A 25332-nucleotide genomic window follows, 5' to 3' on the forward strand; every position below is an offset into this window, starting at 1 on the left:
GAAAGCCTTATCCTGCACCCCCCTCACAGATTTATTGAGTAAATAATGCAGGACTATCTGCCTGCTGATAAACTGTAAATAGCTCTGTGTTTGCATTAATTAATAATTCGGTACATTTCCCAATTTAACAAGGAGTCCAGTGTTCACTTGTGTTCAGCAAGCCGGCGTCTCACTATGAATTATTCTTTCAACAAGGACCTACAGACAGAATGTAAATGAAAGAGTTGCTTAGTGCCAGGAAGTATCTTAACCAAATGACCCCCTCCTCTCCCTTCTGCCTTCAACCTCCCCCTGCCACCCCTCTGCACATACAGGAATTTAAACACTTGCACAATTGGCAGTGAAGGTTGAATCATATTCAGTTCCAATCCAGTTAATCTTATTCTGGTCGATGCTACTGGTGATGAAGTCAATGTACTCCTTGTGAATGTAAACATCAAGGGAAAGTGATAGCCGGCAAGCTGAACATTGTAGTCTAGCCAGTAACACACTGAGCCAAGATATCAGAGCTTCCCTCTGTTGGAGAGGCCCCCAACCTTTTTCGTATGCTGTGGACTAATACCATTAAGGGGCCTGTGGGCTGGGCGGCAAGGTCTAGCCCCAGAGCATATCGCTATGGCGATGCCCCAGCTCCTAGCGCTCGGCATGATCTGGTGTTAGGACGATTTAAACGCTGGCCCAGTTATACTGAGAAAGGCAGGGTGTCATGACCAGTGGCGAGGGCCGGGTCGATTCCACTTGCTCTTCCGCGATGTCCACCCGTCTCTCTGCAGCGCTGAGGCTACAAAACTCCTCCTGCCGCTACGCGCTTTGCGCCGATTTGCCCCGCTGTGTGATGACCTGAGATCGAGGCTGTGGGCCTATTCTGGCTGTTCCGGGATCCGGGTCTATGGACTCAATTTGGTTCGGAATGCTGTTGCTTACTTTTATTGTTTGCATGATTTGTGTTTTTTTTCCTTTTTCTCTGTGCATTGGGAGTTGGTCTTTTTTAAAAAAATTGGGTTATTTCGGGTTTCTTGCTTTGTGACTGCCTGTAAGCAGACGAATCTCAAGATTCTATGATTTATACATACTTTGACCCTGGGTTGGGACCCTTTGCTCTACTGGATTTCTGTTATTGGCCTCAATGCCTCTGGTTTGATGCAATGCACATTAATCAGCCAGATTGAGAAAATGGTCACGGGAACTCTATATAACTAGAGCAAGATGTCTACACTGTTGTACTTAAATCCTCCTTAATAAGTTCCAATGTTCCATATGCCTTCACAATTGCTTTCTGGACCTGCACGTTCAAAAGTCAGGCAGCCTTTTGCTCACTTGGGGAAATTGCTCTGAAGTGCTCTGCTACCGGAAAGGGGAGACTGCCTTTTGATCACTGGTGGCGGGGTGGGGGGGAGATTATGCACTGCCAGAGAGGGGAAGACCTGCCACTAACCCCAGAGAATGTTACCCAGGTTTTCTGTGTTTTGGAGATGGACTTGGACTATAGACCTTTTGTTCAGTCTTGTAGCTTTTTAAAAAAATTTCTGTTTTTCACCCAATTCTTCTCCATTTTTGTGTGTCGGGGAAGAGAATTTGGGCATCTTTCCCACCCTCCTCCCGCCTTCTTCACAGGGCCTCTGACCCTATGTGTAGGGCACGTGGCCAAGTGGTTAAGGCGTTCGTCTAGTTACCTCAAGGTTGCTAGTACGAGCCTCCGCTGTGGCAGCGTGTTTGTGCCCTTGAGCGAGGCACTTAATCACACATTGCTCTAGTCTGTGTAAGGAGTGGCGCCCCACACAGACTTCCAATCTGCGCCTTGTAAGGCAGGAAAATGCCCGACGCAGGCCCCTCATGGTCTGAGTCGACGTTCCCCTTGCCTGCCCCTTCCCTCTTCAGTCCTGATGAAGGGTTCCGGCCTGAAACATTGACTGATTGTTTCCACGGATGCTGCCTGACCTGCTGAGTTCCTCCAGTGTGTTGTGAGTGTTGCTTTGAACCCAGCATCTGCAGAGTATTTTGTGTTTAGAATTTGGGTGTCGATGTGCCTGTTCCATTTTTGTTCATTTTCTTGTGCAGGGAAGACAGATTTGGGGGCTGATGATTGTGCTCCAGTTCTTTCCTTTCTGGGTTTCGTGGCTATCTGGAGAAGAAGAGTTGCAGAGTTGTATACCTTGACAAGAAATGAACCTTTGAACCTCAACCTACAGAGATTTGTGCACGAGGACACCCAGGTAATACCCTGAACAATGATTTGGAGGCAACACACACAGAAAGCAGGCGGAACTCAGCAGCTCCTCCAGAATTTTGTGTGCATTGCTTCGGATTTCCAGCATCTGCAGATTTTCTCATGTTTGCGATACAATAACTTGGAATAAGGTGCTCAGTTCTGGCTGCCTCATTATAGGAAGGACGAGGAAGCCTTAGATGGTGAGAGGAGATTTACCGCGATGTTTCCTGGATGAGAGAGCACATCTTATGAGGATACGTTGAGTGAGCCAGGGCTGGAGTGCCCTTTGGAGTGTAGGAGGACGAGAGGTGACTTGATAGAGGTGGAGGTTCTATCTTGCATGCACTGCTGCTATTTGTGTACCTGCTATTGCTATAGCTTTCTTTGATGAAACAAAATGGTCAGATCAGTCCTGCCGAAGAGTCTCGGCTCGAAACATCGACTGGACTCTTTTCCTAGATGCTGCCTGGCCTGCCGAGTTCCTCCAGCATCTTGGTCAGGTCAATCTGAACTTGTGCATCTTTAAAATTATGGTGAGCCAATTCCCTTCAAGCCATTGAGGAAAATAGATTTGAAAGAATGCTGGTTGCCTGGGGCTCTTATTTCAGGATATACACAGATTTGCTTGGCAACATCAATCGAGCTGCAATAAGAATGGAAGCAGAAAATCTGCTAATTACCTGTAAAGTACATGTTGTTAAGCAATACTTTGGAAAGATTATTTTCATGCAGTGTTCCACGGTGTTCATTTGAATCGTCATCGGCCCCTGTTAATTTGCAGGCTTTGAAACTGCTTTGTCATTTCTTTTTTTTTAAAACCCTTTTCAAATTTTGAATTGAAAACATTTCATTCATTATGGTGAACTTGCCATGGGAAAGAGGGAAGTCTTTCATTTAATTACAAACTTGATGACTCAAAGGCCTTCACAGCTTCACTGAAGCTACACAGCACAGAACGTAAAGCTTGGTGCACAGTTCGGCCCCTCAGCCCACAATGTTCTAACCTGTTCAAAGTTCAAAATAAAATTTATTATCAGAGTACATACATGTCACCGCATACAACCCTGAGATTCGTTTTTCCTGAGGGCATATTCAGCAAATCTACAGAATAGTAACTAAACAGGATCAATGAAAGACCAAAACATGAGGAAATCTGCAGATGCTGGAATTTCAAGCCACACACATCAAAGTTGCTGGTGAACGCAGCAGGCCAGGCAGCATCTATAGGAAGAGGTACAGTTGACGTTTCGGGCCGAGACCCTTCGTCAGGACCCCATCCGTTATTGCCCATCCTCTGGGCTTCCCCCTTCCCCCTTTTCCTTCTCCCTGGGCCTCCTGTCCCATGATCCTCTCTTATCCCTTTTGCCAATCAACTGTCCAGCTCTTGGCTCCATCCCTCCCCATCCTGTCTTCTCCTATCATTTCGGATCTCCCCCTCACCCTCCCACTTTCAAATCTCTTACTAGCTCTTCCTTCAGTTAATCCTGACGAAGGGTCTCGGCCCGAAACGTCGATTGTACCTCTTCCTCGAGATGCTGCCTGGCCTGCTGCGTTCACCAGCAACTTTGATATGTGTTCCATGAAAGATCAAGAGCACAAAAGACAACTGTGCGAATGCAACTATAAATAAAATAGCAATAGATAACAAGAACATGAAATAACAAGATAAAAAGTCCTTATAGTGAGATCATTGGTTGTGGGAACATCTCAATAGATGATTAGATTAGATTATTAGATTAGATTATGAGGACACACAGTCCTCTTTTATTGTCATTTAGTAATGCATGCATTAAGAAATGATACAATATTCCTCCGGTGTGATATCACAAAACACAGGACAGACCAAGACTGAAAAACTAACAAAACCACATAATTGTAACGTATCGTTACAACAGTGCAACAATACCATAACTTGATGAAGAACAGGCCATGGCACAGTAAAAAAAATTCAAAGTCTCCCGAATGTCCCACATCTCACACAGACGGGAGAAGGAAGAAAACTCTCCCTGCCATGCCCGACCACAGTCTGACTCTGAGTCGTCCGAAAACTTCGAGCTCTGATCAGCCCTCCGACACTGAGTACCGAGCACCATCTCTGCCCAACGCTTCGACCTCAGCCTCGGTCACCAGCAGCAGGCAAAGCCGGGGATTTTGGGCCTTCCCTCCGGAGATTCTCGATCGCACAGTAGCAACAGCAGCCAACCAGGCATTTCAGAAATTTCTCCAGATGTTCCTCTGCTTCTCACGTCTGTCTTCATCAAATCAGAATTGTCCACGGCGCCTATTTAACAAATACGATATCATTTCACCGGAGAGTTGCGCACGCTGCGTCGCGCTGCCATCTTCTCCTCCCGCCTTTAGTTATCCCCTATGAGTGTAGTTATCCCCTTTTGTTCAAGAGCCTGATGGTTGTGGGGTAGTAACTGTTCTTGAACCTGGTGGAGCGAGTCCTGAGGCTCTTGTACCTTCTCCCTGATGGCAGCAATGAGAAATGAGCATGGCCTGGGTGGTGAGGACAATTTGTTACGATCCTTACCCTCTGTCGTGTGGAGGTATGCCTCATTTCAAACAAGAGAAAAATCTGCAGATGCTGGAAACCCAAGTAACAGACTTAAAATGCTGGAGGAACTCAGCAGGCCAGGCAGCATCTATGGAAAAGAGTAAACAGTTGACATTTTGGGCCGAGACCCTTCATCGCGTATGTCTTAATGTGCCAGTAGAAAGCCTCTTCTGCCGTGTCAATTGTTGATTGGTCTGTTTAGAACTGCAGTGGCCCTTTCCCATTGGTTGACTTGAGCGGCACAGCACCAATTTCCGGTTCCAGGTGCTTCGGAGGTATAAAATAGCACGTGTGGGAGGCTTGCTCTCTCTCTTTCAGTTGTTTCCAAGGCACACTACATAAATCCATTGGGAAGGTACGCTCCAGACTTAAATGACGTGCACAATTTTAGCCAAGTATCTGCTTGTCGAATATTTAGTTCTGAACTTGGGGAGATTTAGATGTTTGGTCAAACTTTTTACTATTGTAAATAAATGATTAGTATGCTTATTTTAGTCAGTGTTTTCTGTCTCACCTACCGAACTTGTGAACCTGTTTCCACATAACACACCTCCCACAGACAGTGACCCGCCATTTTTCTATCATCCAGGTGGCTACCTCAGTCTCTTAAATATTCCTAGCGTATCTGCCTCTACCACCTAGTACAGCATTCCATGCAACCAGCATTCTGAATGAAAGATTTACCTTTGATATCCCCCACTATACTTTCCGTTAGAGCGTTTTTTGGGGGTTAGCACAGATAGCAAATAAATTCAACAGCTGACTTCAGCCACCAATCTTCAGATCTGAATATGAACTGTGGATTAAATTTAAAATGCAGCTCTGAACAATGAGTTCCTAAGAACTGTGAACAGAGTTAATTGGATGATACCAGAGTTAATTGGAAGACCAGACAATGTTGATTTAAATTTGTTATCGGGGTGCAAAGTGGGAGGTGTGAAGGTTGTGTGTAGTTCAAAGGAAGAATTGTGGATGAATTGTAAGTATGGAATTGTCCTTTGATCTTTAGCACATAAAATGTAGTGTAGCAACATACATCAAAGTTGCTGGTGAACGCAGCAGGCCAAGCAGCATCTATAGGAAGAGGCGCAGTCGACGTTTCAGGCCGAGACCCTTCGTCAGCGTCTTGCTCAGAAAGGGTGTGTGTGTGTCTCTCTCTCCCCCTCCCTCCATCACACCCTCTCCCTCTCCATGTGTATATTTAAAATGGAGGTTGATCGTTTCCTGATTGGTCAGGGCTTCAAAGGACAAGGCGAGAAGGCAAATATATGAGGTTGAGTGGGATCCAGGATCAGCCATGATGGAATGGCACAGCAAACTCGATGGGCTGAATGGTCTAATTCTGCTCCTATGTCTTATGGTCTAACGCTATCAAATAGTGAAAGGCCTCGACAGGGCAGATGTTTCCTATGGTGGGAGTGTCTAAGACCAGAGGACACAGCCTCAAGATAGAGGAGTGTCCTTTTAGAACGGAGATAAGGAGGAATTTCCTTAGCCAGAGGGTGGTGAATCTGTGGAATTCTTTGCCACAGGCAGCTGTGGAGACCAAGCTTTTTTTAAATGTGTACTTAAGGCAGGGGTTGATATAGATTCTTGTTTCAATAGAGAATAGGTGCGGGAGTAGGCCATTCAGCCCTTCAAGCCAGCACCATCATTCACTGTGATCATGGCTGATCATCCACAATCAGTACCCCGTTCCTGCTTTCTCCACATATCCCTTCACTCCGCTATCTTTAAGAGCTCTATCTAACCATTTCTTGAAAGCATACAGAGAATTGGCCTCCACTGCCTTCTGAGGTGGAGCATTCCACAGATCCACAACTCTCTGGGTGAAAAAGTTTTTCCTCAACTCCGTTCTAAATGGCCTACCCCTTTCGTCAGGGCATGAGGTGAAACGGGGAGAAGGCAGGAAATAGGGGCTGAGAGAAAAATTGGATCGGCCATGATGAAATGGCAGAGCAGAATCAATGAGGCAAATGGCCTAATCCTTATGGTCTGTCGCTCTCTCTCCTCCCTCTCATGACTCAAAAAGGCCATTAGCTTATTTGTGAGTGTGTGTATCGAATAAAAGACTACTTTTCATATCTACCGACTATATCTCTCCACTGACCTTGTTCACACAATAACACTTTCCTCTAACCACATTAAAATTATGCCCTCTTTACTAATGTCATGAGCCAAAAGCACTTTCCAGCACCCCACCTACCTGTGGCGCCACTTTTTCCACCCCGGGAGAAAGACCGACAATCCACGAGAATTTATGCAGTCTAGTGCGAGGTGTTGTACTTTGACACCCAGGGTCCCCAACCTTCTGCGCACCGCGGACCACTTTAATATTGACAATATTCTTGCGGACCTCACGTGCGTCAAGTTCAACAGTGGGCGTGACAGGGAATGAGGAAAGGTGCAGCTGACTCATATCGGTTCATATCGCCAAATCATATTGTTTCCTCGGTGGTTAGGGACCACTGCTTTAGGAGGACAAGCCAAGGAGGACTTGCACAATCAGCGGTTCTCCTAGACTGAGGAGTGTGATAGAACAGAGCCTTTCAGTTCCATAACATACCTATAAATTGTTTCTATACCCTTTCCAGATTAATATTAGAGGTATCCGTCAGTGTCATGAGACTATGGATTTGCGCCTTGGAAGGTTTCCAGGGCGCAGGCCTGGGCAAGGTTGTATGGAAGACCGGCAGTTGCCCATGCTGGAAGTCTCCCCTCTCCACACCACCGATGTTGTCCAAGGGAAGGGCACTAGGGCCGGTACAGCTTGGCACCAGTGTCGTCGCAGAGCACTGTGTGGTTAAGTGCCTTGATCAAGGACACAACACGCTGCCTCAGCTGAGGCTTGAACTAGCGACATTCAGATCGCTAGACCAACGCCTTAACCACTTGGCCACCTGTCAACAGCTTAATAACATCCTTCCTATAGCTAGAAATGTACACAATACTGCAAGAACAAGAGTGAGGCATGGTACTTTGGTAGGACCAACCAGATCGTTCTTACACAGCGGACAGCAGGGCACTGAGGAGTGCAGTAGAACAAAGGAATCTGGGATTACAAGCCCATAATTCACTGAAAGTGGCATCACAGGTAGACAGGGTTGTAAAGAAAGCTTTCGGCACCCTGGCCTTCATAAGTCAAAGTACTGAGTACAGGAGATGGGATGTTATGTTGGAGTTGTATTGGTGAGACTCAGGCTGGAGTATTGTGTGCAGTTCTACTCACAGGAAAGATGTAAATAAGGTTGAACGAGTGCAAAGAAAATTTACAAGAATGTTGCCAGCACTTGAGGACCTGATTTATAGGGAAAGATTGAATAGGTTAAGACTTCATTCCCTGAGGTGTAGGAGACTGAGGGGAGATTTGAGGGATTACAGATATGGTAACTGCAAACAGGCTTTTTCCACCAAGGTTGGGTGAGACTAATCTTGTACCCTGGGAAAAATACACACTCAGGACAACAAATACTTTTTCGGGTCTTTAATTCCTTTATCTGTTTTAGCAGTTTTAATGCAGAAAGAGGGTATCAAAGTAAAACATGAATTTAAAAAAATGTTTCTGCTGTTACAATCTCAGCTTAATTTCGGTCCACCCACTTGTGTATCCACTAGTTACGTATGCAGTATGAAAATAAATAAAATATACAAAACCAATATGGTAGTGGCAATTTAAAAAAAACAGTACAAACATTAGATTCCCACCAACCCTGTACTTTATACACAACATCAAAAATATAAATAAATACATCTCATCTTGACTAAGAGTTATATTCACTTTGGCACAAACGTGCTTAACTTCCAAACATGTATAGGGTAGACCCCGAAACAAATTCTCCCCACTCACGCTACAAGGCCGAGAAGAAACTTCACCCAACCATGCTATCCAGCACCGATACCTTACTCGTGAAAATCTTTCCTCACCAAGCCTGGGAAAATCAGCTCCCAGTACTCGATGTTCGTTTTAGAACATGGTAACTCTTCCTCCTACTCTGCACATGCATAATGACGTCACCCCTTTCTCTACAAGGCACAGGCCGCCATTTTAGCATGGCCAGGGTGAATACACAACCGCACTTCAACAATACAATAGTCAACAGTCACCTGGTTACACTAAAACTAGAGGGGTCGTGGGTTAAGGGTGAGGGGTGAAGTATTTAAGGGGAACTTCTTCACTCTGAGGGTGGTGAGAGTGTGGAACAAGTTGCCATCAAAAGTGGTGGATGTGGGTTCCATTTCAGCATTTAAGAGAAGTTTGGATAAGTACATAGAAGGGAGGGGTATGGAAGTCTATAGTTCAGGTATTGGTTGATGGGGATAGGCAGAATAATAGTTCAGCACAGACTAGATGGGCCAAAGGTCCTAATCCTATGCTGTAGTGCTCTCCGATTCCAACAGGTAATCTGCAGATGCTCAAACCTGAGATTGCTGGAGGAACTCTGCAGGTCAGTCAGCGTCTGTGGAGGAGAATAAAGCCTGATTTATACTTGTGCGTATGAGCTACACCGTAGGCCTGATTTATACCTTTGTGTACCCCTACACCGTAGCGAACATGCATAGTTGTGTCTGCGTCGCTCTGCAATTCACCGCCAAAACGCTAGTTGGCAGTGGGGTTTCTATGTCACCGTGTTGAGTTTCTTCGTGAGAGACATGGACAAGGAAATGCATTTCAAATATTTTCGGATGTCGGCAGGTAGATTTGACGATTTGGTTCATCGCTCCAACCATTTATTTCGCATCAGTGTACGGACATGGCGGAGAAAAGCAACCAGAAATGCGTAGGAGGAAATGCGATGCTACCAAGCCAACCAGTCACAGTTGTTGCAGTCTGCATCGCCACGACGTGCGAGTTACTTTTTTGGGGAGGTCTACGGCGTAGGGTACGCGGTACCTAAGGTATACATTTGACGCAGAAGTATAAATTGGGCTTAAGTCGTGGCAACAATGGCTGATAGAGAAGATCATAAAACGTTACGATGATTGGAGGAAAGTACGGCTGTGAGGTTGGTGGTAGTTGACACAGAGTACAGGGAGCACACTGCTGAGGGAGGTGGTAGAGGCAGATACATCAGGGACATTTAAGAGACTGTTAGATAGGCACATGGATGAAAGAAGAATGAAGTGTTATGAATGAGGGAAGGGTTAGATTTATTGTGGAGTAGGTTAACATTGTGGGCCAAAGGGCCTGAACTATGCTGTATTGCACTACTCTGTGTTTTAAACCAGGTGGTCAGGCAGCATCCACAGAAAGATATTTCGGGCCGAGACCCTTCGTCAGGAAAACGTTCTGTAACCTGAGAGGTACTTTTGTTGTGCTGCTCAGCTGCCGTGCCATTTAAGCTAGCCTGGTTGCTGAGCACAGTCCTGAGGCTCTTTGTCCAGCTCTCCTGATATTCCCTCTTGCTCCTCATAAGTAGAACATCTGTCCATGTACGTTTAAAATGACACTACATGAATGAAGGGTGTGGCGCGTGGCCAAGCGGTTAGGGCGTTGGGCTCACGATCTGAAGGTCGTGGGTTCGAGTCTCGGCCAAGGCAGCGTGTTGTGTCTTTGAGCAAGGCACTTAACCACACACTGCTCCAGTCCACCCAGATGAAAATGGGTACCGGCAAATGCTGGGGGTTAACCTCGCAATAGACTGGCGTCCTATCTGGGGGGGGGGAGGGGGTTGGGGGTAGTCTCATACTCTCAGTCGCTTCACGCCACAGAAACTGGCATAAGCACCAGCCTGATGGGCCACAAGGCTCGGGACAGACTTTGACTTTTGACATGTGACATGAATGAAGGTGGGTTTAAGACAAATAGTTATCCTTTCTGAAGATATACAAGTAAGCACAATGTCCAAGAAGACGGAAAGTGCAACGTGAAAATTCCTGTAAGACAAGGGTTTCCAATGTTTTTGACGCCATTGACTAAAACCGTTTAAATAAGGGGTCCCTTGGTTGTGAACCCCTTCTGTAGGATTTGTTTAAAATCCTCTGGTAAAAGGGTCATACTTTCAGACAGAGGAAGATCATTTGGCCTTAAATGCAAGGAAGAAGATGGCGCCCACAAATGACGCAACCAAGGACAACGTCCTCCAGATGGTTCACAAAGGCTGATTAGAGCCCCGAACGGAAGCGAGGGAGGAGGTGCACGGGCAGCTGTGGCACTTGGGCTGTTCGCAGGGATAAGTGCTGAGAGGGAGATTAGTGGGGAGGAATGAATGGAATCGGGGTGGGAGCATTCCTGCAGAAAGCAGAGAGGGGCGCGGAGGTAAAGATATGTTCAGTGGCAGGATCCCTTTGGAGGCGTCGGAAGCTGCGGAGGATAATGTGTCGGATGCAGAGGCTGATAGGGTGGTAGGCAAGGGCAAGAGGGACTCTATCACTATTACGGTGGTGGAAAGGTGGGGGTAAGCGTGGATGTCTTCAAACTGGCCTGTGTGAGGCGCTACAGGAATCCAAGATGATCTTTCGAATGCAGGCAGCTTCAAGCAGATGTGAAGTACCGATGCGGGACTGGTCAACGAGAGAACGTTCAGTGGACAATTTAAATTGCAGCTAGTGGCCGGCAGTCACTTCTTGAAACTGCAGTGATCGTGTATCACTGCCATTCGTCTTGCAAAGTCTGGCGTTGTACAGCTGCCTAACACCCACGCACAGTAATGAATAAGCCCACCTCGGAGAGTGGAAGAGTACATTGCAATAAATAATGGACACAGGAAATAATTTCAACCCTGTCACTGCAACTTGGTTACTGATTATACCCACCTGAATCAGACCACCGGCATGTGTCATGAAATTTGTTCACTTTAGGGTGGCAGTACAATTCGATATGTAATAATAGAGAAAAAGAACTGAATTTACAGTAATTGTGTATATTAAATAGTTAAATTAAATAAGTAGTGCAAAAATAGAATTTTTTTTTTAAATGGTGAGGTAGTGTTCATGGGTTCAATGTCCATTCAGAAATCGGATGGCAGAGGGGAAGAATCTGTTACTGAATCACTGAGTGTGTGCCTTCAGGCTCCTGTACCTCCTTCCTGATGGTAGCAATGAGAAGAGGGCATGTCCTGGGTGATGGGCATCCTTAATGATCGAAGCCACCTTTCTGAGGCATCGCTCCTTGACGATATTCTGGATACTATGGAAGCTGGTGCCATGATGGAGCTGACTGAGTTTACAACTCTCTGCAGCTTATTTCGATCCTGTGCCGTAGCAACCCCTCCCCCCCCGCCCCCACATACCAGATGGTGATGCAGCCAGTTAGAATGCTCTCCAAGGTACATCTGTAGAAATTTTGCCATGTTTTTGGTGACACACCAAATCTTCCTCAAACTCCCGATGAAACATAGCCTCTGCCGTGCCTTCTTAGTGACTGCATCGATAGATGGGCCCAGGATAGATCCTCAGAGATGTTGACACCCGGGAACTTGAAACTACTCACCCTTTCCACTTCTGATCCCTCAATGAGGACTAGTGTATGATCCCTCGACTTACCCTTTCTGAAGTCCACAATCAATTCTTTGGTCTCACTGACCTCAAGTTCAAGGTTGCCACTGCGACACCACTCAACCAGCTGATAAATCTCGCTCCTGTACGCCCTCTCGGCACCGTCTGAAATTCTGCCAACAATGGTTCTCTTATCAGCAAATTTACAGATGGCATTTGAGCTGTGACTAGCCACACAGGGTCATAGGTGCAGATGGAATAGATCAGTGGGCTAAGCACACATCCTTGAGGTGCGCCAGGGTTGAACGTCAGCAAAGTGGAGACGTTATTTCCAATCCGCACAGATTGCGGTCTTCCAGTTAGGAAGTCGAGGATCCTGTTGCAGGGGGAGGTACAGAGGCCCAGGTTCTGCAGCTTTTTGATTGGAACTGTCAGTACCCATGCGGGACAGGTCAACGAGAGAACGTTCAGTGGACAATTTAAACTGTAGCCCGTGGCCGATAGTCACTTCTTGAAACTGCAGTGATCGTGCATCACTGCCATTCATCTTGCGAAGTCTGGCGTCGTACAGCTGCCTAACACCCACGCACAGTAATGAATAAGCCCGCCTCGGTGAGTGGGAGAGTGCAGATTGCAATAAATAATGGAGACAGGAAGTAATTTCAACCCTGTCACTGCAGTTTGGTTACTGACTATACCCACCAGAATCAGTTCACCGGCATATGCTGTGAAATTTGTTGACTCTGCGGCAGCGGTACGACGCAATACGTAATAATAGAGAAAAAACTGTGAAGTAGAGTAAATATATATTAAATAGTTAAAGTGTAAATAGAAATAGAAAGTAGTGAGGTAGTGTTCACGGGTTCAATCTCCATACAGAAATCGGATGGCAGAGGGAAAGAAGGTGTTCCTGAATCATTGAGTGTGTGCCTTCAGGCTCCTGTACCTCCTCCCTGATGGTAGCAATGAGAAGAGGGCATGTCCTGGGTGATGGAGGTCCTTAATGATGGATGTCACCATTTCGAGGCACCGCTCCTTGAAGATGTCCTGGATACTACTGAGGCTAGTACCAATGATGGAGCTGACTAATTTCACAACTCTCTGCCGTTTATGCCGATCCTGTGCAGTAGCCCCCGCATACAAGTCAGTGATGCAGCCAGTTAGAATGCTCTCCACAAATTTACGAGTGTCTTTGGTGACATACCATATCTATTAAAACTCCTAACAAGATATAGCCACTGTTACGCCTTCTTTGTAGTTTCATCGATATGTCTCGCCTGCTGACGAATACCAAAAAAATTGTAGCAGATGCTTCCCAGTTCAGCACAGGCAAAGTCCTCCCCGTCATTGGGCTCATAAGACATAGGAGCAGAATTCAGCCAATCAGCCCACTGAGTCTGCTCTGCTATTCCATCATGACTGATCTATTATTCCTCTCAACCCAATTCTCTTGGCCTCTCCCTGCAACCTTTGACGTCCTTACTAATTAAGGGCCTATCCACCTGCGCTTTAAATATACCCAATGACTTGGTTTCCACAGCTGACTGTGGCAATAAATTCCAGTGATTCACCACCCTCTGGCTGAAGAAATTTCTCCTCACCTTTGTTCTAAAGTGATCTTTCTATTCTGAGGTTCTGTCCTTTGGTTCTAGACTCCCCCTCTATGGGAAACATCCTCTCCACATCCTCTCCATCTAATATTCGATAGGTTTCAATGAGATTCCCCCCCACCTCATTTTTCTGAATTCCACTGAAAACAGGTCTAGAGCTCTCAAATGCTCCTCATATATTAACCCTTTCATCCCAGGATCATTCTCCTGAGCCTCTCCAATGTTAGCACATACTTTCTTCGATAAGGGGCTCAAAACTGCTCACAATACTCTAAGCGATCTGAGCAATAAAGCATTAGATCCTTGCTTTTATACTCTAGTCCTCTTGAAATGTTCAAAGTACAGTTATTATCAAAGTATGTATACTTTATACCATCTGGAGATTCGTCTCCCTACAGGCAGGCACAAAAAAAAAAGAAACCCAGAAACAGCCGGCTAATAAAAGACCATCAAACACGCACAAAGTGCAGAAAATAATTCTGCAAATAAGAAAAATAAGCAAGTAACATCCAGAACTGAAGTTCATGAAAGTGAGTCCACAGCCACGAAGCCGGTCAACACTCAACGGATTCAGGAGCTCGTTAGTTGCAGGCCACAGCTTCAGTACAGCACAGACGAGTGACCTGAACCCACCCTGACACCCTGAACGGTTTAATCCGGACTGGCTCTTAAACTGTCCAAACCTCTAGTTGTTCTTTGCTCTTGGAGCCGGGCCCCGCCGTCTCAAATTGGCCACGACCCAACCTTTCCAAATTGGCCCGGCACTCAAATCGATCACCTCAGGTCCTTCCTCACTCTCGGGCCTGAGATGTTAACTTTTAGGGAAACCCGCACAAGCCCCTTTGTACCTCTGATTTCTGAACTTTTCTCCCCATTTAGAAAATAGTCTTTGCTTTCATTCCTTCTGCCAAAGTGCATGACCATACATTTCCCTGCACTATGTTCTTTCCTCGCTCTCCCAATCTGTCTAAGTGTTTCTGCAGACTCCCTGCTTGCTCAAAACTAGATGCCTCTTCACCTATCTTTGTACTGTTGGCACTATAGAGGGAGGAGAAGATGGCGACGCGACGCAGCCCGTGCGGCCGTTCCGAATGATATCGTATCTGTGAAGTAGGATGCCGTGCACAATCCTGATTTGATAGGGACAGACGTGAAGAAGCACGGAGGAACATCTGGAGTAACTTCTGAAATGCCTGCTTCGCCGCCGCTGCTACTGTGCGATCGAGAATCTCCGGAGGGGAAGGCCCCAAATCCTCGGCCTTGCCTATTGCCTGTTGCCGGGGCCGGGGTCGAAGCGCTCGGCAGAGATGGTGCTTGGGCTCGGTGTCGGAGAGCTGGTCGGAGGCTCGGAGTTTTCGGACGGACTGGGAGTCGGACTGTGGTCGGATGCTTCCAGGATGCTGCATCGGCAAGTTTGCGGTGCTGGAGGTTCACCATCTGCGTGAGATGTGGGACTTTCGAGAGACTTTGAGATTTTACCGTGCCCATGGTCTGTTCTTATCAAATTACGGTATTGCTTTGCACTGTTGTAACTATATGTTATAATTACGAGGTTTTTTGTCGGTTTTTCAGTCTTGGTTTGTCATTGTGATATCATTCTGGAGGAACATTGTATCATTTCTTAATGCATGCATTACTAAATGATAATAAAAGAGGACTGAAGTCCTCATTATCTAATCTAATCTACAAGGAGAGCTGCCCCAATAAAGTAGCATCCATCATCAAGGACCTCCATTATCTAGTCCACGCTCTCTTCACACTGCTGCCATTGGGAAGGAGGTACAGAAGCCTTAGGTTTCACACCACCAGCTTCAGGAAGAGTTACCACCCTTCAACCATCAGGCTCCTGAACCGGTGTGGATAACTTCACTCACCACAACTCTGAACTGATTCCACAACCTACGGACTCACTTTCAACGACTCTACAGCTCATGTTCTCAGTATTATTATTACGTTTTTTCAAATTTCAGAGTTTGTCTTCTTTTTGCACATTGGTTGTTTGTCAGTTTGTGTGTAGTTTTCCATTGATTCTATTGTATTTCTTTATTCTACTGTGAATGCCTGCAAGTAAATGAATCTCAGGGTAGCATATGGGTACCATGTTAATAAATTTACTTTGAACTGTGAACTTTGATAACCCATTAAATTGCAAATGCCAAATAAAATTCTATTTCTTACTATGATAATGTCAAACATGAGTTAACTCTATGATAAGCTCTTTCTTCATACACTCAGTACCTCCTGCACTTAAGAAAGTGGCCACCAAGTTCTTCTGCTGTGACCCATCCACTTCAAGGTCTGATGTGTTGTGTGTTCAGAGATGCTCTTCCACATACCACTGCTGTAACGTGTGGTTATCTGAATTACTGTCACCTTCCTGTCAGCTTGAACCAATCTGGCCATTCTCCTGTGACATCTCTCATTAACAAGGTGCTTCCATCCACAGTACTGCCGCTCACTGGATGTTTTTTTTTGGTTCTCACACCATTCTCTGTAAACTCTAGAGCAGGGGGTTCCCAACCATTTTTATGCCATGGACCCCTACCATTGACCAAGGGGTCCGTGGCCCCCAGCTTGGGAACTCCTGCTCTAGAGACTGTTGTGCATGAAAGTCCCAGGAGATCAGCAATTTCTGAGATCTTCAAGCCACCCCATCTGGCACCAACATTTATTGAATGGTCAAAGTCACTTAGATCACATTTCTGCTCCATTCTGATGTTCGGTCTGAACAATAATTGAACCTCTTGACCATGTCTGCATGCTTTTATGCATTGAGCTGCTGCCACATGATTGGATAATTAGATATTTGTGTTAATGAGCAGATTATCATTATTGAGACAGCGCGAAATAGGCCCTTCCAGTCCTATGGGCCATGCTGCCCAGCAATCCTGTGATTTAATCTGAGTTTAACAACATGACAATTTACAATGACAAATTAACCCATCAACCAGTACGTCTTTGGACCATGGGAGGAAACCAGAGCACCCTGAGGAGACACACACGGTCACAGGGAAATCATACAAACTCCTTACAGGCAGATCAGGAAACGAAGCCAGGTTGCTGCCACTGTAAAACATTGTGCTAACCACTGAGTTTATGTCAATAGTCAATAGGTGCAGAAGTAGACCATTCGGCCCTTCAAGCCTGCACCGCCATTCTGAGATCATGGCTGATCATCTACTATCAATACCCGGTTCCTGCCTTGTCCCCATAACCCTTGATTCCCCTATCCATAAGATACCTAACTAGCTCCTTCTTGAAAGCATCCAGAGAATTGGCCTCCACTGCCTTCTGAGGCAGCGTGTTCCACACCTCCACAACTCTCTGGGAGAAGAAGTTCCTCCTCAACACTGTCCTAAATGACCTACCCCTTATTCTTAAACCATGCCCTCTGGTACTGGACTCTCCCAGCATCTGGAACATATTTCCTGCCTCTATCTTGTCCAATCCCTTAATAATCTTATATGTCTCAATCAGATCCCCCCTCAATCTCCTTAATTCCAGCGTGTACAAGCCCTGGCTTACTTGGAGTGAACAGATTCCTAGGTTAGAATGATAAAAAGCCCAGTTTTCAAAAAGGCCAATTGCCAACTCAGACAGTCAGCAGAGGATGTAACAGGCACTATACAAAGGAAAGGTGTTTTTATTGGTTTAATGAGAGTAGGATATATAGTTAATTTTGTAAAGTATAGCTGGAGGCACGGCAGAGCAAGTGTTCATTCACAATGTAATATTTAGAGTTCAGTAAAGCAGGAGGGCAATTGTTTTTATAAGTTGTAATTCTTTGCAACTTTGCAGTGTCAGGAAATTCCCCATCGGAAATGTAGAACTGCATTCCAAGGCATAGCATGAAATTTCAGAGCAACATTTCCATAAGACCGTAATACATCGAAGCAGAATTAGTCCATTGTGTTAGCAGTGGACCCCTCAGTTAATGGTCAGAGTCCATAGCATAAAAAAGGTTGGGAACCCCTGTGCTAACCACTATGCTAACGAGAGATGCAAATACTCTTCTGTAAGGGCAGGTCTGAATGATGCCCAATAATCGGCAAAATCTGTACGCTGGGAGCTGGAATGAGCCTGCCTTAACTCTGCTTCATAGCCACTGGGGCCCAGTGCACCAGTGCTGTTCTGAGTAAAAGGTTGCCAGGGTTATTGAAGTTAGGTGGAGATTGCAGGTAAGTTGACGAACCAGTTTGGTTTCCAGCACAACATGGCACCTGAATATTGAAAACTCAGCTCACGCGTGGACAAGAATGACCATGAGATCACATGACATGGGAGCAGAATTTGGCCATTCTGCCCATCACTTCTGTTCCACCACTCCATCATGGCTGATTTACTTTCCTTCTCAGCTCCATTCTCCTGCCTTCTCCCTGCAACTTTTGATGCCCACACTAATCAAGAACCCATCAACGTCTACTTGAATTATATTCAATGACCTGGCCTCCACAGCCATCTGTTGCAATCAATTCCTCAGATTCACCATCCTCAAGGCAAGGAAGTTCCTACTCATCTGTTTGAAAGCGGCGTACTTCTGCTTTGAGACTGTACCCTCTAGTCCTAGATTCTCCTACTATTGGAAACATCCTCTGCAGGTCCACTCTCTCTAGGCCTTTCAATATTCCGTAAGTACTTCCAGAAAAAATGACCTAAAATTTGTGATATCACATTCATTGACAACTCCCCACCCGGTCAAAACCCTACCAAGAAAATCCTCCATTTATATAGCACTGATCACATCCCTTGGTGAATGGCTCAAGTGTCTCAGTGAGACGTTACAACACAGGAAGTACATCGCAACAGCGCAAAATGCTGGCGGAACTCAGCAGTTTCTATGGAGATGAATGAGCGGTCAACGTTGCAAGCCGAGAGCCAGGACTGAGAAGGAGGGGGGAAGAAGCCAGAATAAAAAGTGAGGGGAGAGGGGAAGGAGGATAGGTAAAAGGTGATAGGTGAAGCCAGGTGGATGGGAAAGGTCAAGGGGTAGAGAAGGAGGAATCTGATAGGAGAGGAGAGCGGACCGTAGGAGAAAGGGGAGGAGGGGCCATCCAGGGGGAAGTGATAGGTAGGTGAGAAGAGCTGAAAGATCAGGTTGGGGAATAGAGGAAGATGGGAATGGGATTGGCGGGGGTGATTTTTTTTGTTTTACCTGAAGGAGAAATTGATATTCATGCCATCAGGTTGGAGGCTACCCAGATGGAATAGAGGTGATGCTACTCCACCCTGACAGTGGCCACACCTTGGCACAAGAGGAGGCCCTGGACCGAAATGTCACAACGGGATTGTGAATCAGAATTAAAGTGTTTGGCCAATGGGAAGTTCCACATGTGCTGGGTGGAGCTGAGGTGCTAGACAAAGTGTTCCACCAGTTTATTTAAAAATAATAATAAATAAGTAAAAAATAAATACCAAGAATATAAGATTGTGTCCTTGAAAGTGATCCCATTAGTCACGGGAACATTTCAATGATGAGGCAAGTGAAGTTATCCCTTTTGGTTCAAGAGCCTGATGGTTGAGGGGTAGTAACTGATCCTGAACCTGGTGGTGTGAGTCCTGAGGCTCCTGTACCTTCTTCCTGATGGCGGCAGCGAGAAGAGAGCACGACCTGGGCGGTGGGGGCCCCTGGTGATGGCTGCTGCTTTTCTATGACAGTGTTTCATGTTGTCAGTGATGGGGAGGGCTTTACCTGTGATGGACTGGGCTGTATCATCTACTTTTTGTAGGATTTTCCAATCAAGTGCACTAGTGTCTCCATACCAGGCTGTGATGTAACCAGTCAATATACTGTCCACCACACGTCTATAAAAGTTTGTCAAAGTTTTCGATGTCAAGCTGAATACGTACTTTAATAGTAAAATTACTTTGACACCTGGAGGAAACCATAGAGGTTACAGGGAGAATATAGAATCTGCTTACAGATGGGGCCTCAGATCAATGCTTGTCAAAGTTTCAAATGCTGTGCTGGTGAGGACTGGCTCAGGGACCTCTGGTTTCCTCCTCATGAAGTCAACAATCAGCTCCCTTGTCTGGCCGACATTGAGCGAGAGGTTATTGTTGTGGCACCACTCAGCCAGATGTTCAATCTCCCTCCCACGTGCTGATTCGTCACCGCCTTTGATTCAGCCTCCCACAGCGGTGTCATCAGCAAACGTAAATAAGGCATTGGAGCTGTGCTTAACCTCACAGTCAAAGTGTAAAGCAAGTAGCGCGGGGGGCTTGTGGTGATGGAGATTGAGGGGGAGATGTTGTTACTAGGGTCTGTAAGTGAGGAAATAGAGGAACCAACTGCACAAGAATGTATTAAAACTATGGTCTTGAAGCTTATCGATTAGTTTTGAGGGATGATTATCTTGAATGCTGCGCTGTAGTTGATAGCATTCTGATGTATGCATTTTTCGCTGTCCAGGTGTTCCAGGGTTGAGTGAAAAGCCATTGAGGTGGCATCTGCTGTGGACCTGTTGCTCCTGTAGGCAAATTGGAGTGGAGCTAATTCGCTTCCCAGGCAGAAGTTGATACGTTTCATCACCAGCCTTGTAAAACACTGTGGATGTAAATGCTACCGGACAACAGTCATTGAGGGAGGATACCATGCTCTTCTTAGGCAAAGGTCGAAGTGAGGTCTGCTTGAAGCAGGAGGACACCTCAGACTGCCACAACGAGAGATTAAGGATCTGTGAACACTCCAGCCGATCGATCAGTACAGGTCTTCAGCACTTGGCCAGACACCCTGTCTGCGTCCAGTGCTTCTCATGGGTTCAGCTCCTGAAGGCTGCTCGCATGGCGGCTTCAGAGACTAAAATCAGAATTTCTTCCCCAATGTAAACATAGAAACATAGAAAATAGGTGCAGGAGTAGGCCATTTGGGCCTTCGAGCCTGCACCGCCATTCAGTATGATCCAACTCAGAACCCTGTACCTGCCTTCTCTCCATACCCCCGACCCCCGTAGCCACAAGGGCCATATCTAACTCCCTCTTAAATATAGCCAATCAACTGGCCTCAACTGTTTCCTGTGGCAGAGAATTCCACAGATTCACCACTCTCTGTGTGAAGAAGTTTTTCCTAATCTCGGTCCTAAAAGGCTTCCCCTTTATCCTCAAACTGTGACCCCTCATTCTGGACTTCCCCAACATCAGGAACAATCTTCCTGCATCTAGCCTGACCAATCCCTTTAGGATTTTATACATTTCAATAAGATCCCCCCTCAATCTTCTAAATTCCAATGAATATATAAGCCTAGTCGATCCAGTCTTTCATCATATGAAAGTCCTGCCATCCCAGGAATCAATCTGGTGAAGTTTCTTTGTACTCCCTCTATGGCAAGGATGTCTTTCCTCAGATTAGGGGACCAAAACTGCACACAATACTCCAGGTGTGGTCTCACCAAGGCCTTGTACAACTGCAGTAGTACCTCCCCGCTCCTGTACTCGAATCCTCTTGCTATGAATGCCAGCATACCATTTGCCTTTTTCACCGCCTGCTGTACACCCAGGTCTCATTGCACCTCCCCTTTTCCTAATCGGCCACTATTCAAATAATAATCTGTTTTCCTGTTTTTGCCACCAAAGTGGATAACCTCACATTTATCCACATTAAATTGCATCTGCCATGAATTTGCCCACTCACCCAACCTATCCAAGTCACCCTGCATCCTCTTAGCATCCTCCTCACAGCTAACACTGCCACCCAGCTTCGTGTCATCCGCAAACTTGGAGATGCTGCATTTAATTCCCTCATCCAAGTCATTAATATATATTGTAAATAACTGGGGTCCCAGCACTGAGCCTTGCGGTACCCCACTGGTCACCGCCTGCCATTCTGAAAAGGTCCCGTTTATTCCCACTCTTTGCTTCCTGTCTGCTAACCAATTCTCCACCCACACCAATACCTTACCCCCAATACCGTGTGCTTTAAGTTTGCACACTAATCTCCTGTGTGGGACCTTGTCAAAAGAGCAGTAAGAGCATTAAAAACCAGAGGGCAAAGTTTCAAGGGGAGAGGTAGGAGTCTTAAAGGGGATTGAGGGTTAAGTTTGCGACAGTATATTTGGACCTCACTGCCTGGGGACGTGGGATCAGATGCAATGACGACACTTAAAGAAGTATTTGGGTAGATGCTTCATTAGGCACTTGGGCCTTGAAGGATATTGACTAAGACTGGCAAAAAGGATTAGTAAATGGACAAAAATGTTACAAAACCACAAATTTCACAACCCATATCAACGATAATAAATCTTGTTCTGATCCTAGTTCTGGTCGACATGGGGGTGGGGGGGGTTTGGAACTATGGGTCTATCCCTACACTGTACAACAACCTGGATCAAAGAAAGTGTACGAGTCACAGAACTATATGGAAAGAGACTTTCAGCTCATCTGAGCCATGCGGACCAAGAAGCATCATTCAAGATGGTCCCATTTCTCAGCTTTCTAAACTTTTCCAATCCATGAATCTGTCCACTTGTCTTTTGGAAATTAAATAAAAATATCTATTGAGATACAGCACGGAATAGGCCCTTCCGGCCCCACGCTGCTCCATCTGGCAATCTCTGATTTAATCCTCGCCTATTCATGCGACAATTTACAATTTACCAGTTAACCTACCAACTCCCACGAAAAGTGTAACAGCCGCAGAAATCATGGTTAGAACCACCCAACTACCTTTCCTCTTGCCTGGTCTCACTTATCACCTTCCACCTTGTACTCAGAATCATGGAAGAGTACAGCACAGAAAGAGGACCTTCAGCCCATCTAGTCTGTGTCAAACCATTTAAACAGCCTGCTCCCATTGACCTGTGCTGGGACCAGCGCCCTCCATAGCCCTACTTTCCATGTACCAATCCAAACTTATCTTAAAACATTGAAATTGAGCTCGCTCGTCCCACACTCTCACAACCCTCTGAGTGAAGAAGTTTTGGCTTAAACTTTTCACGCTTAACCCATGACCTCTAGTTGTAAGTCCCACCCAACCTCAATGGAAACAGCCTGCTTGCATTTACTCTATCTATACCCCCCATAATTTTGTACACCTCTATCAGATCTCCTCTCAGTCATCTACTTTCTGAGCAATAAAGTCCTAACCTATTCAATCTTTCCTCCTCCCGCCTCACCTTCTTATTCTGTTCCCCCCCCCCCGCTTCCCAGTCCCGTAGACTGTTTATTCAACACAGAGAAAATGCTGGAGGAACTCAGCAGGTCAGGCAGGATCTGTGGAAATGAATAAACAGTCGATGATTCAGGCGGATACTCTTCCTCAGGACTGGGAAGTGAGGTGGGGGGGTAGGGAACAGATGCCAGAATAAAAAGGCAGGGGAGGGTAAAGAGGCCTAAAGGTGACAGGAGAAGCCAGGTGGGCGGGAAAGGTCAAGGGCTGGAGATGATAGAATCTGATAGGAGAGGAGAGTGGACAATAGGAGACAGAGAAGGAGGAGGCCCAGAGGGTAGGTGAGAAGTAGTGAAAATCAGAGTGGCCTGCGAACCCTCCAGTCTGATGACATGAATAGCGATTTCCCCTTCCATAAAAAATTCTCCTTCACACACTCCCTGTATTTCCCACTCTGACCTTTTACCTCTTCTCACCTGCCTATTACTCTCTCTTCCCCCCCCCCGGTCCCCCTCCTCCTTCCCTTTCTCCTATGGTCCACACTCCTCTCCTCTCAGATTCCTTCCTCTCCAGTCCTTTACCTTTCCCTCCCACCTGGCCTCACCTCTCACCTACCAGCCATCCTCCTACCACCTCCCCCCACCACCCATCCACCTTTTAATTCAGTGTCACTCCTGATTAACTTTCTCGGCCCAAAACGTCAACTGTTCTCTCTTTTCCATAGATGCTGCCTGACCTGCTGAGTTCCTGCAGCACTCTGTCCGTGTTTCTCAGGGTTAGAGCATCATTCTTGGAGGAGTGTGCTGTCGATACACAGGGGCGGTTAGAGCCCCACACGGAAGCCCACTCTAGCTCAAGAACGAAATTTCTCAAGCTATTTTTTTTAAACAACTGGGTACCCCGCAATAACAGCAGCAAAACCAGGAATTGATGTTCACCACCTACTGACAGGGCGAGTGCAGAAAGCAGCTCCGGTAATAACACACGCCCCACAGTTTTTCAAAAGAGCCTGCCGACTTGCAGAACCGATCGTCGGGGTCTGAGTTCGATTTCAGCCGTGGCTATGGGTTCCCAAAGTCTGGAGACTCCTTTGGAAAATTCCGGCGTGTGTTATGATCAGTGCTGATACTTTTCCACTCACCCCGCCGCTGGGCTGCAGCTCAGACGGCGCTACTCCTTAAACCGGCTTCCAGCCGCCGAATTCACAACTTTTAACGCGCACCTTTGCTGTAAAACGCCGCTTAATTATTAATCGGCTTTAAGGTGTTTGTGCGTCCTTTGAACAACATGTTCTTAATAACCATGAAAGTGCAAGAAAAGGCAGAGTTTAACCATGAATCATTTTGGAAACAGCGTGATTTCCAAGCACGTTACATTAAAACAAGACAAACTATTTCTCTTGTTGCACGCAACTTCTGAGAGTACGCACGCTTACCTAGTTGTCCTCGTACGAGGTTCTGCCTTAAAACTGTCAGGCTCAGAGCAGCTGATAAGACCAGGAAGCGCAACAAGTTCAAGGGCACTGACATGTTGTCCGGGAGAGGAGACACATCCGTCCGATATTCGCCGGCCAGACCAACTTGCGCCGACCTCCGTCAAGCTCTTGGACGTCCCGCCCCGCCTCCTCCCGAGATCGCCTTCCGATTGGTCACCCAAAGCCGTGACGCGCCCTGCAAGAGGCCGCTCACCGCGTCAATCATCTTGGGGGGAAAAAGCCCTCATTTTTCCTGTTCCAAATTAGGCAAAAGTGCATTTCGGATTGGTTGTTTCAGATTTCCAGATGTTTACTTTTCAGCTTTAATTTGGTGACATAGGTTATATTATCCGGATACACTGTATAGTTGGAGCTACTAGAGTTCATTAGCTGATTAAAGACTAAAGGTTTGGACATATTTCTGGTGCCGGGTTTGTCCCAGAAACGCAGAAAGTGTCCAAGTCATCTCCACGCACAATCAGTGGAATAATGTTTAAAACGTTGCAGGAAATGCGAGTTCGATTTCAACGTTTAAGAGAAGTTCATGGATGGTAGGGATATGGAGGGCTATGGATCTGGTGCAGGTCGTTGGGATGAGGCAGTTTAAACGGTTTTCGGCATGGAGTAAACGGGCCGAAGGGCCTGTCTTCTTTATGACTCGATAACTTTACGGATTGGAGTCTGGTGCCCTCCGTTGCTTTGTGGTGTTGGTGAAGTTAGAGGGATTGTCCTTGGTCGCAGGGAACACCATGGGATCTCTCACTTTCAGCTGAGAGGACAGTTGATGCCCTACCTGACACTCACCTGCGTTGATGGGTCGCCCTACCTACACTCAGTGACCACTTTCTTAGCTACACCTGTTCGTTAATGCAAATATCTAATCAGCCAATCACGTGGCAGCAACTCAATGCGTAAAAGCAGGCAGACGTGGTCAAGAGGTTCAGT

At 46.3% G+C, this 25332-nt stretch overlaps 1 protein-coding gene across 2 annotated transcripts in view; it reads right to left on the reverse strand.

Annotated features, from left to right (window-relative positions):
* si:dkey-34d22.1 (discoidin, CUB and LCCL domain-containing protein 1) overlaps positions 1 to 24519 on the reverse strand; it is a 205913-nt gene extending 181394 nt beyond the window's left edge. For both annotated transcript variants that reach the window (XM_063034701.1, XM_063034700.1), the window contains exon 1: positions 24349 to 24519. In XM_063034701.1, coding sequence (XP_062890771.1) covers positions 24349 to 24442 — 94 coding nt within the window. In that variant the 5' untranslated portion in view covers positions 24443 to 24519. The remainder of the gene's footprint in view (positions 1 to 24348) is intronic.
* Positions 24520 to 25332: the final 813 nt, after the last annotated feature.

Source organism: Mobula hypostoma, chromosome 28 (genome assembly GCF_963921235.1).
Source record: "Mobula hypostoma chromosome 28, sMobHyp1.1, whole genome shotgun sequence".
In the NCBI taxonomy this organism is placed as follows: Eukaryota; Metazoa; Chordata; class Chondrichthyes; order Myliobatiformes; family Myliobatidae; genus Mobula; species Mobula hypostoma.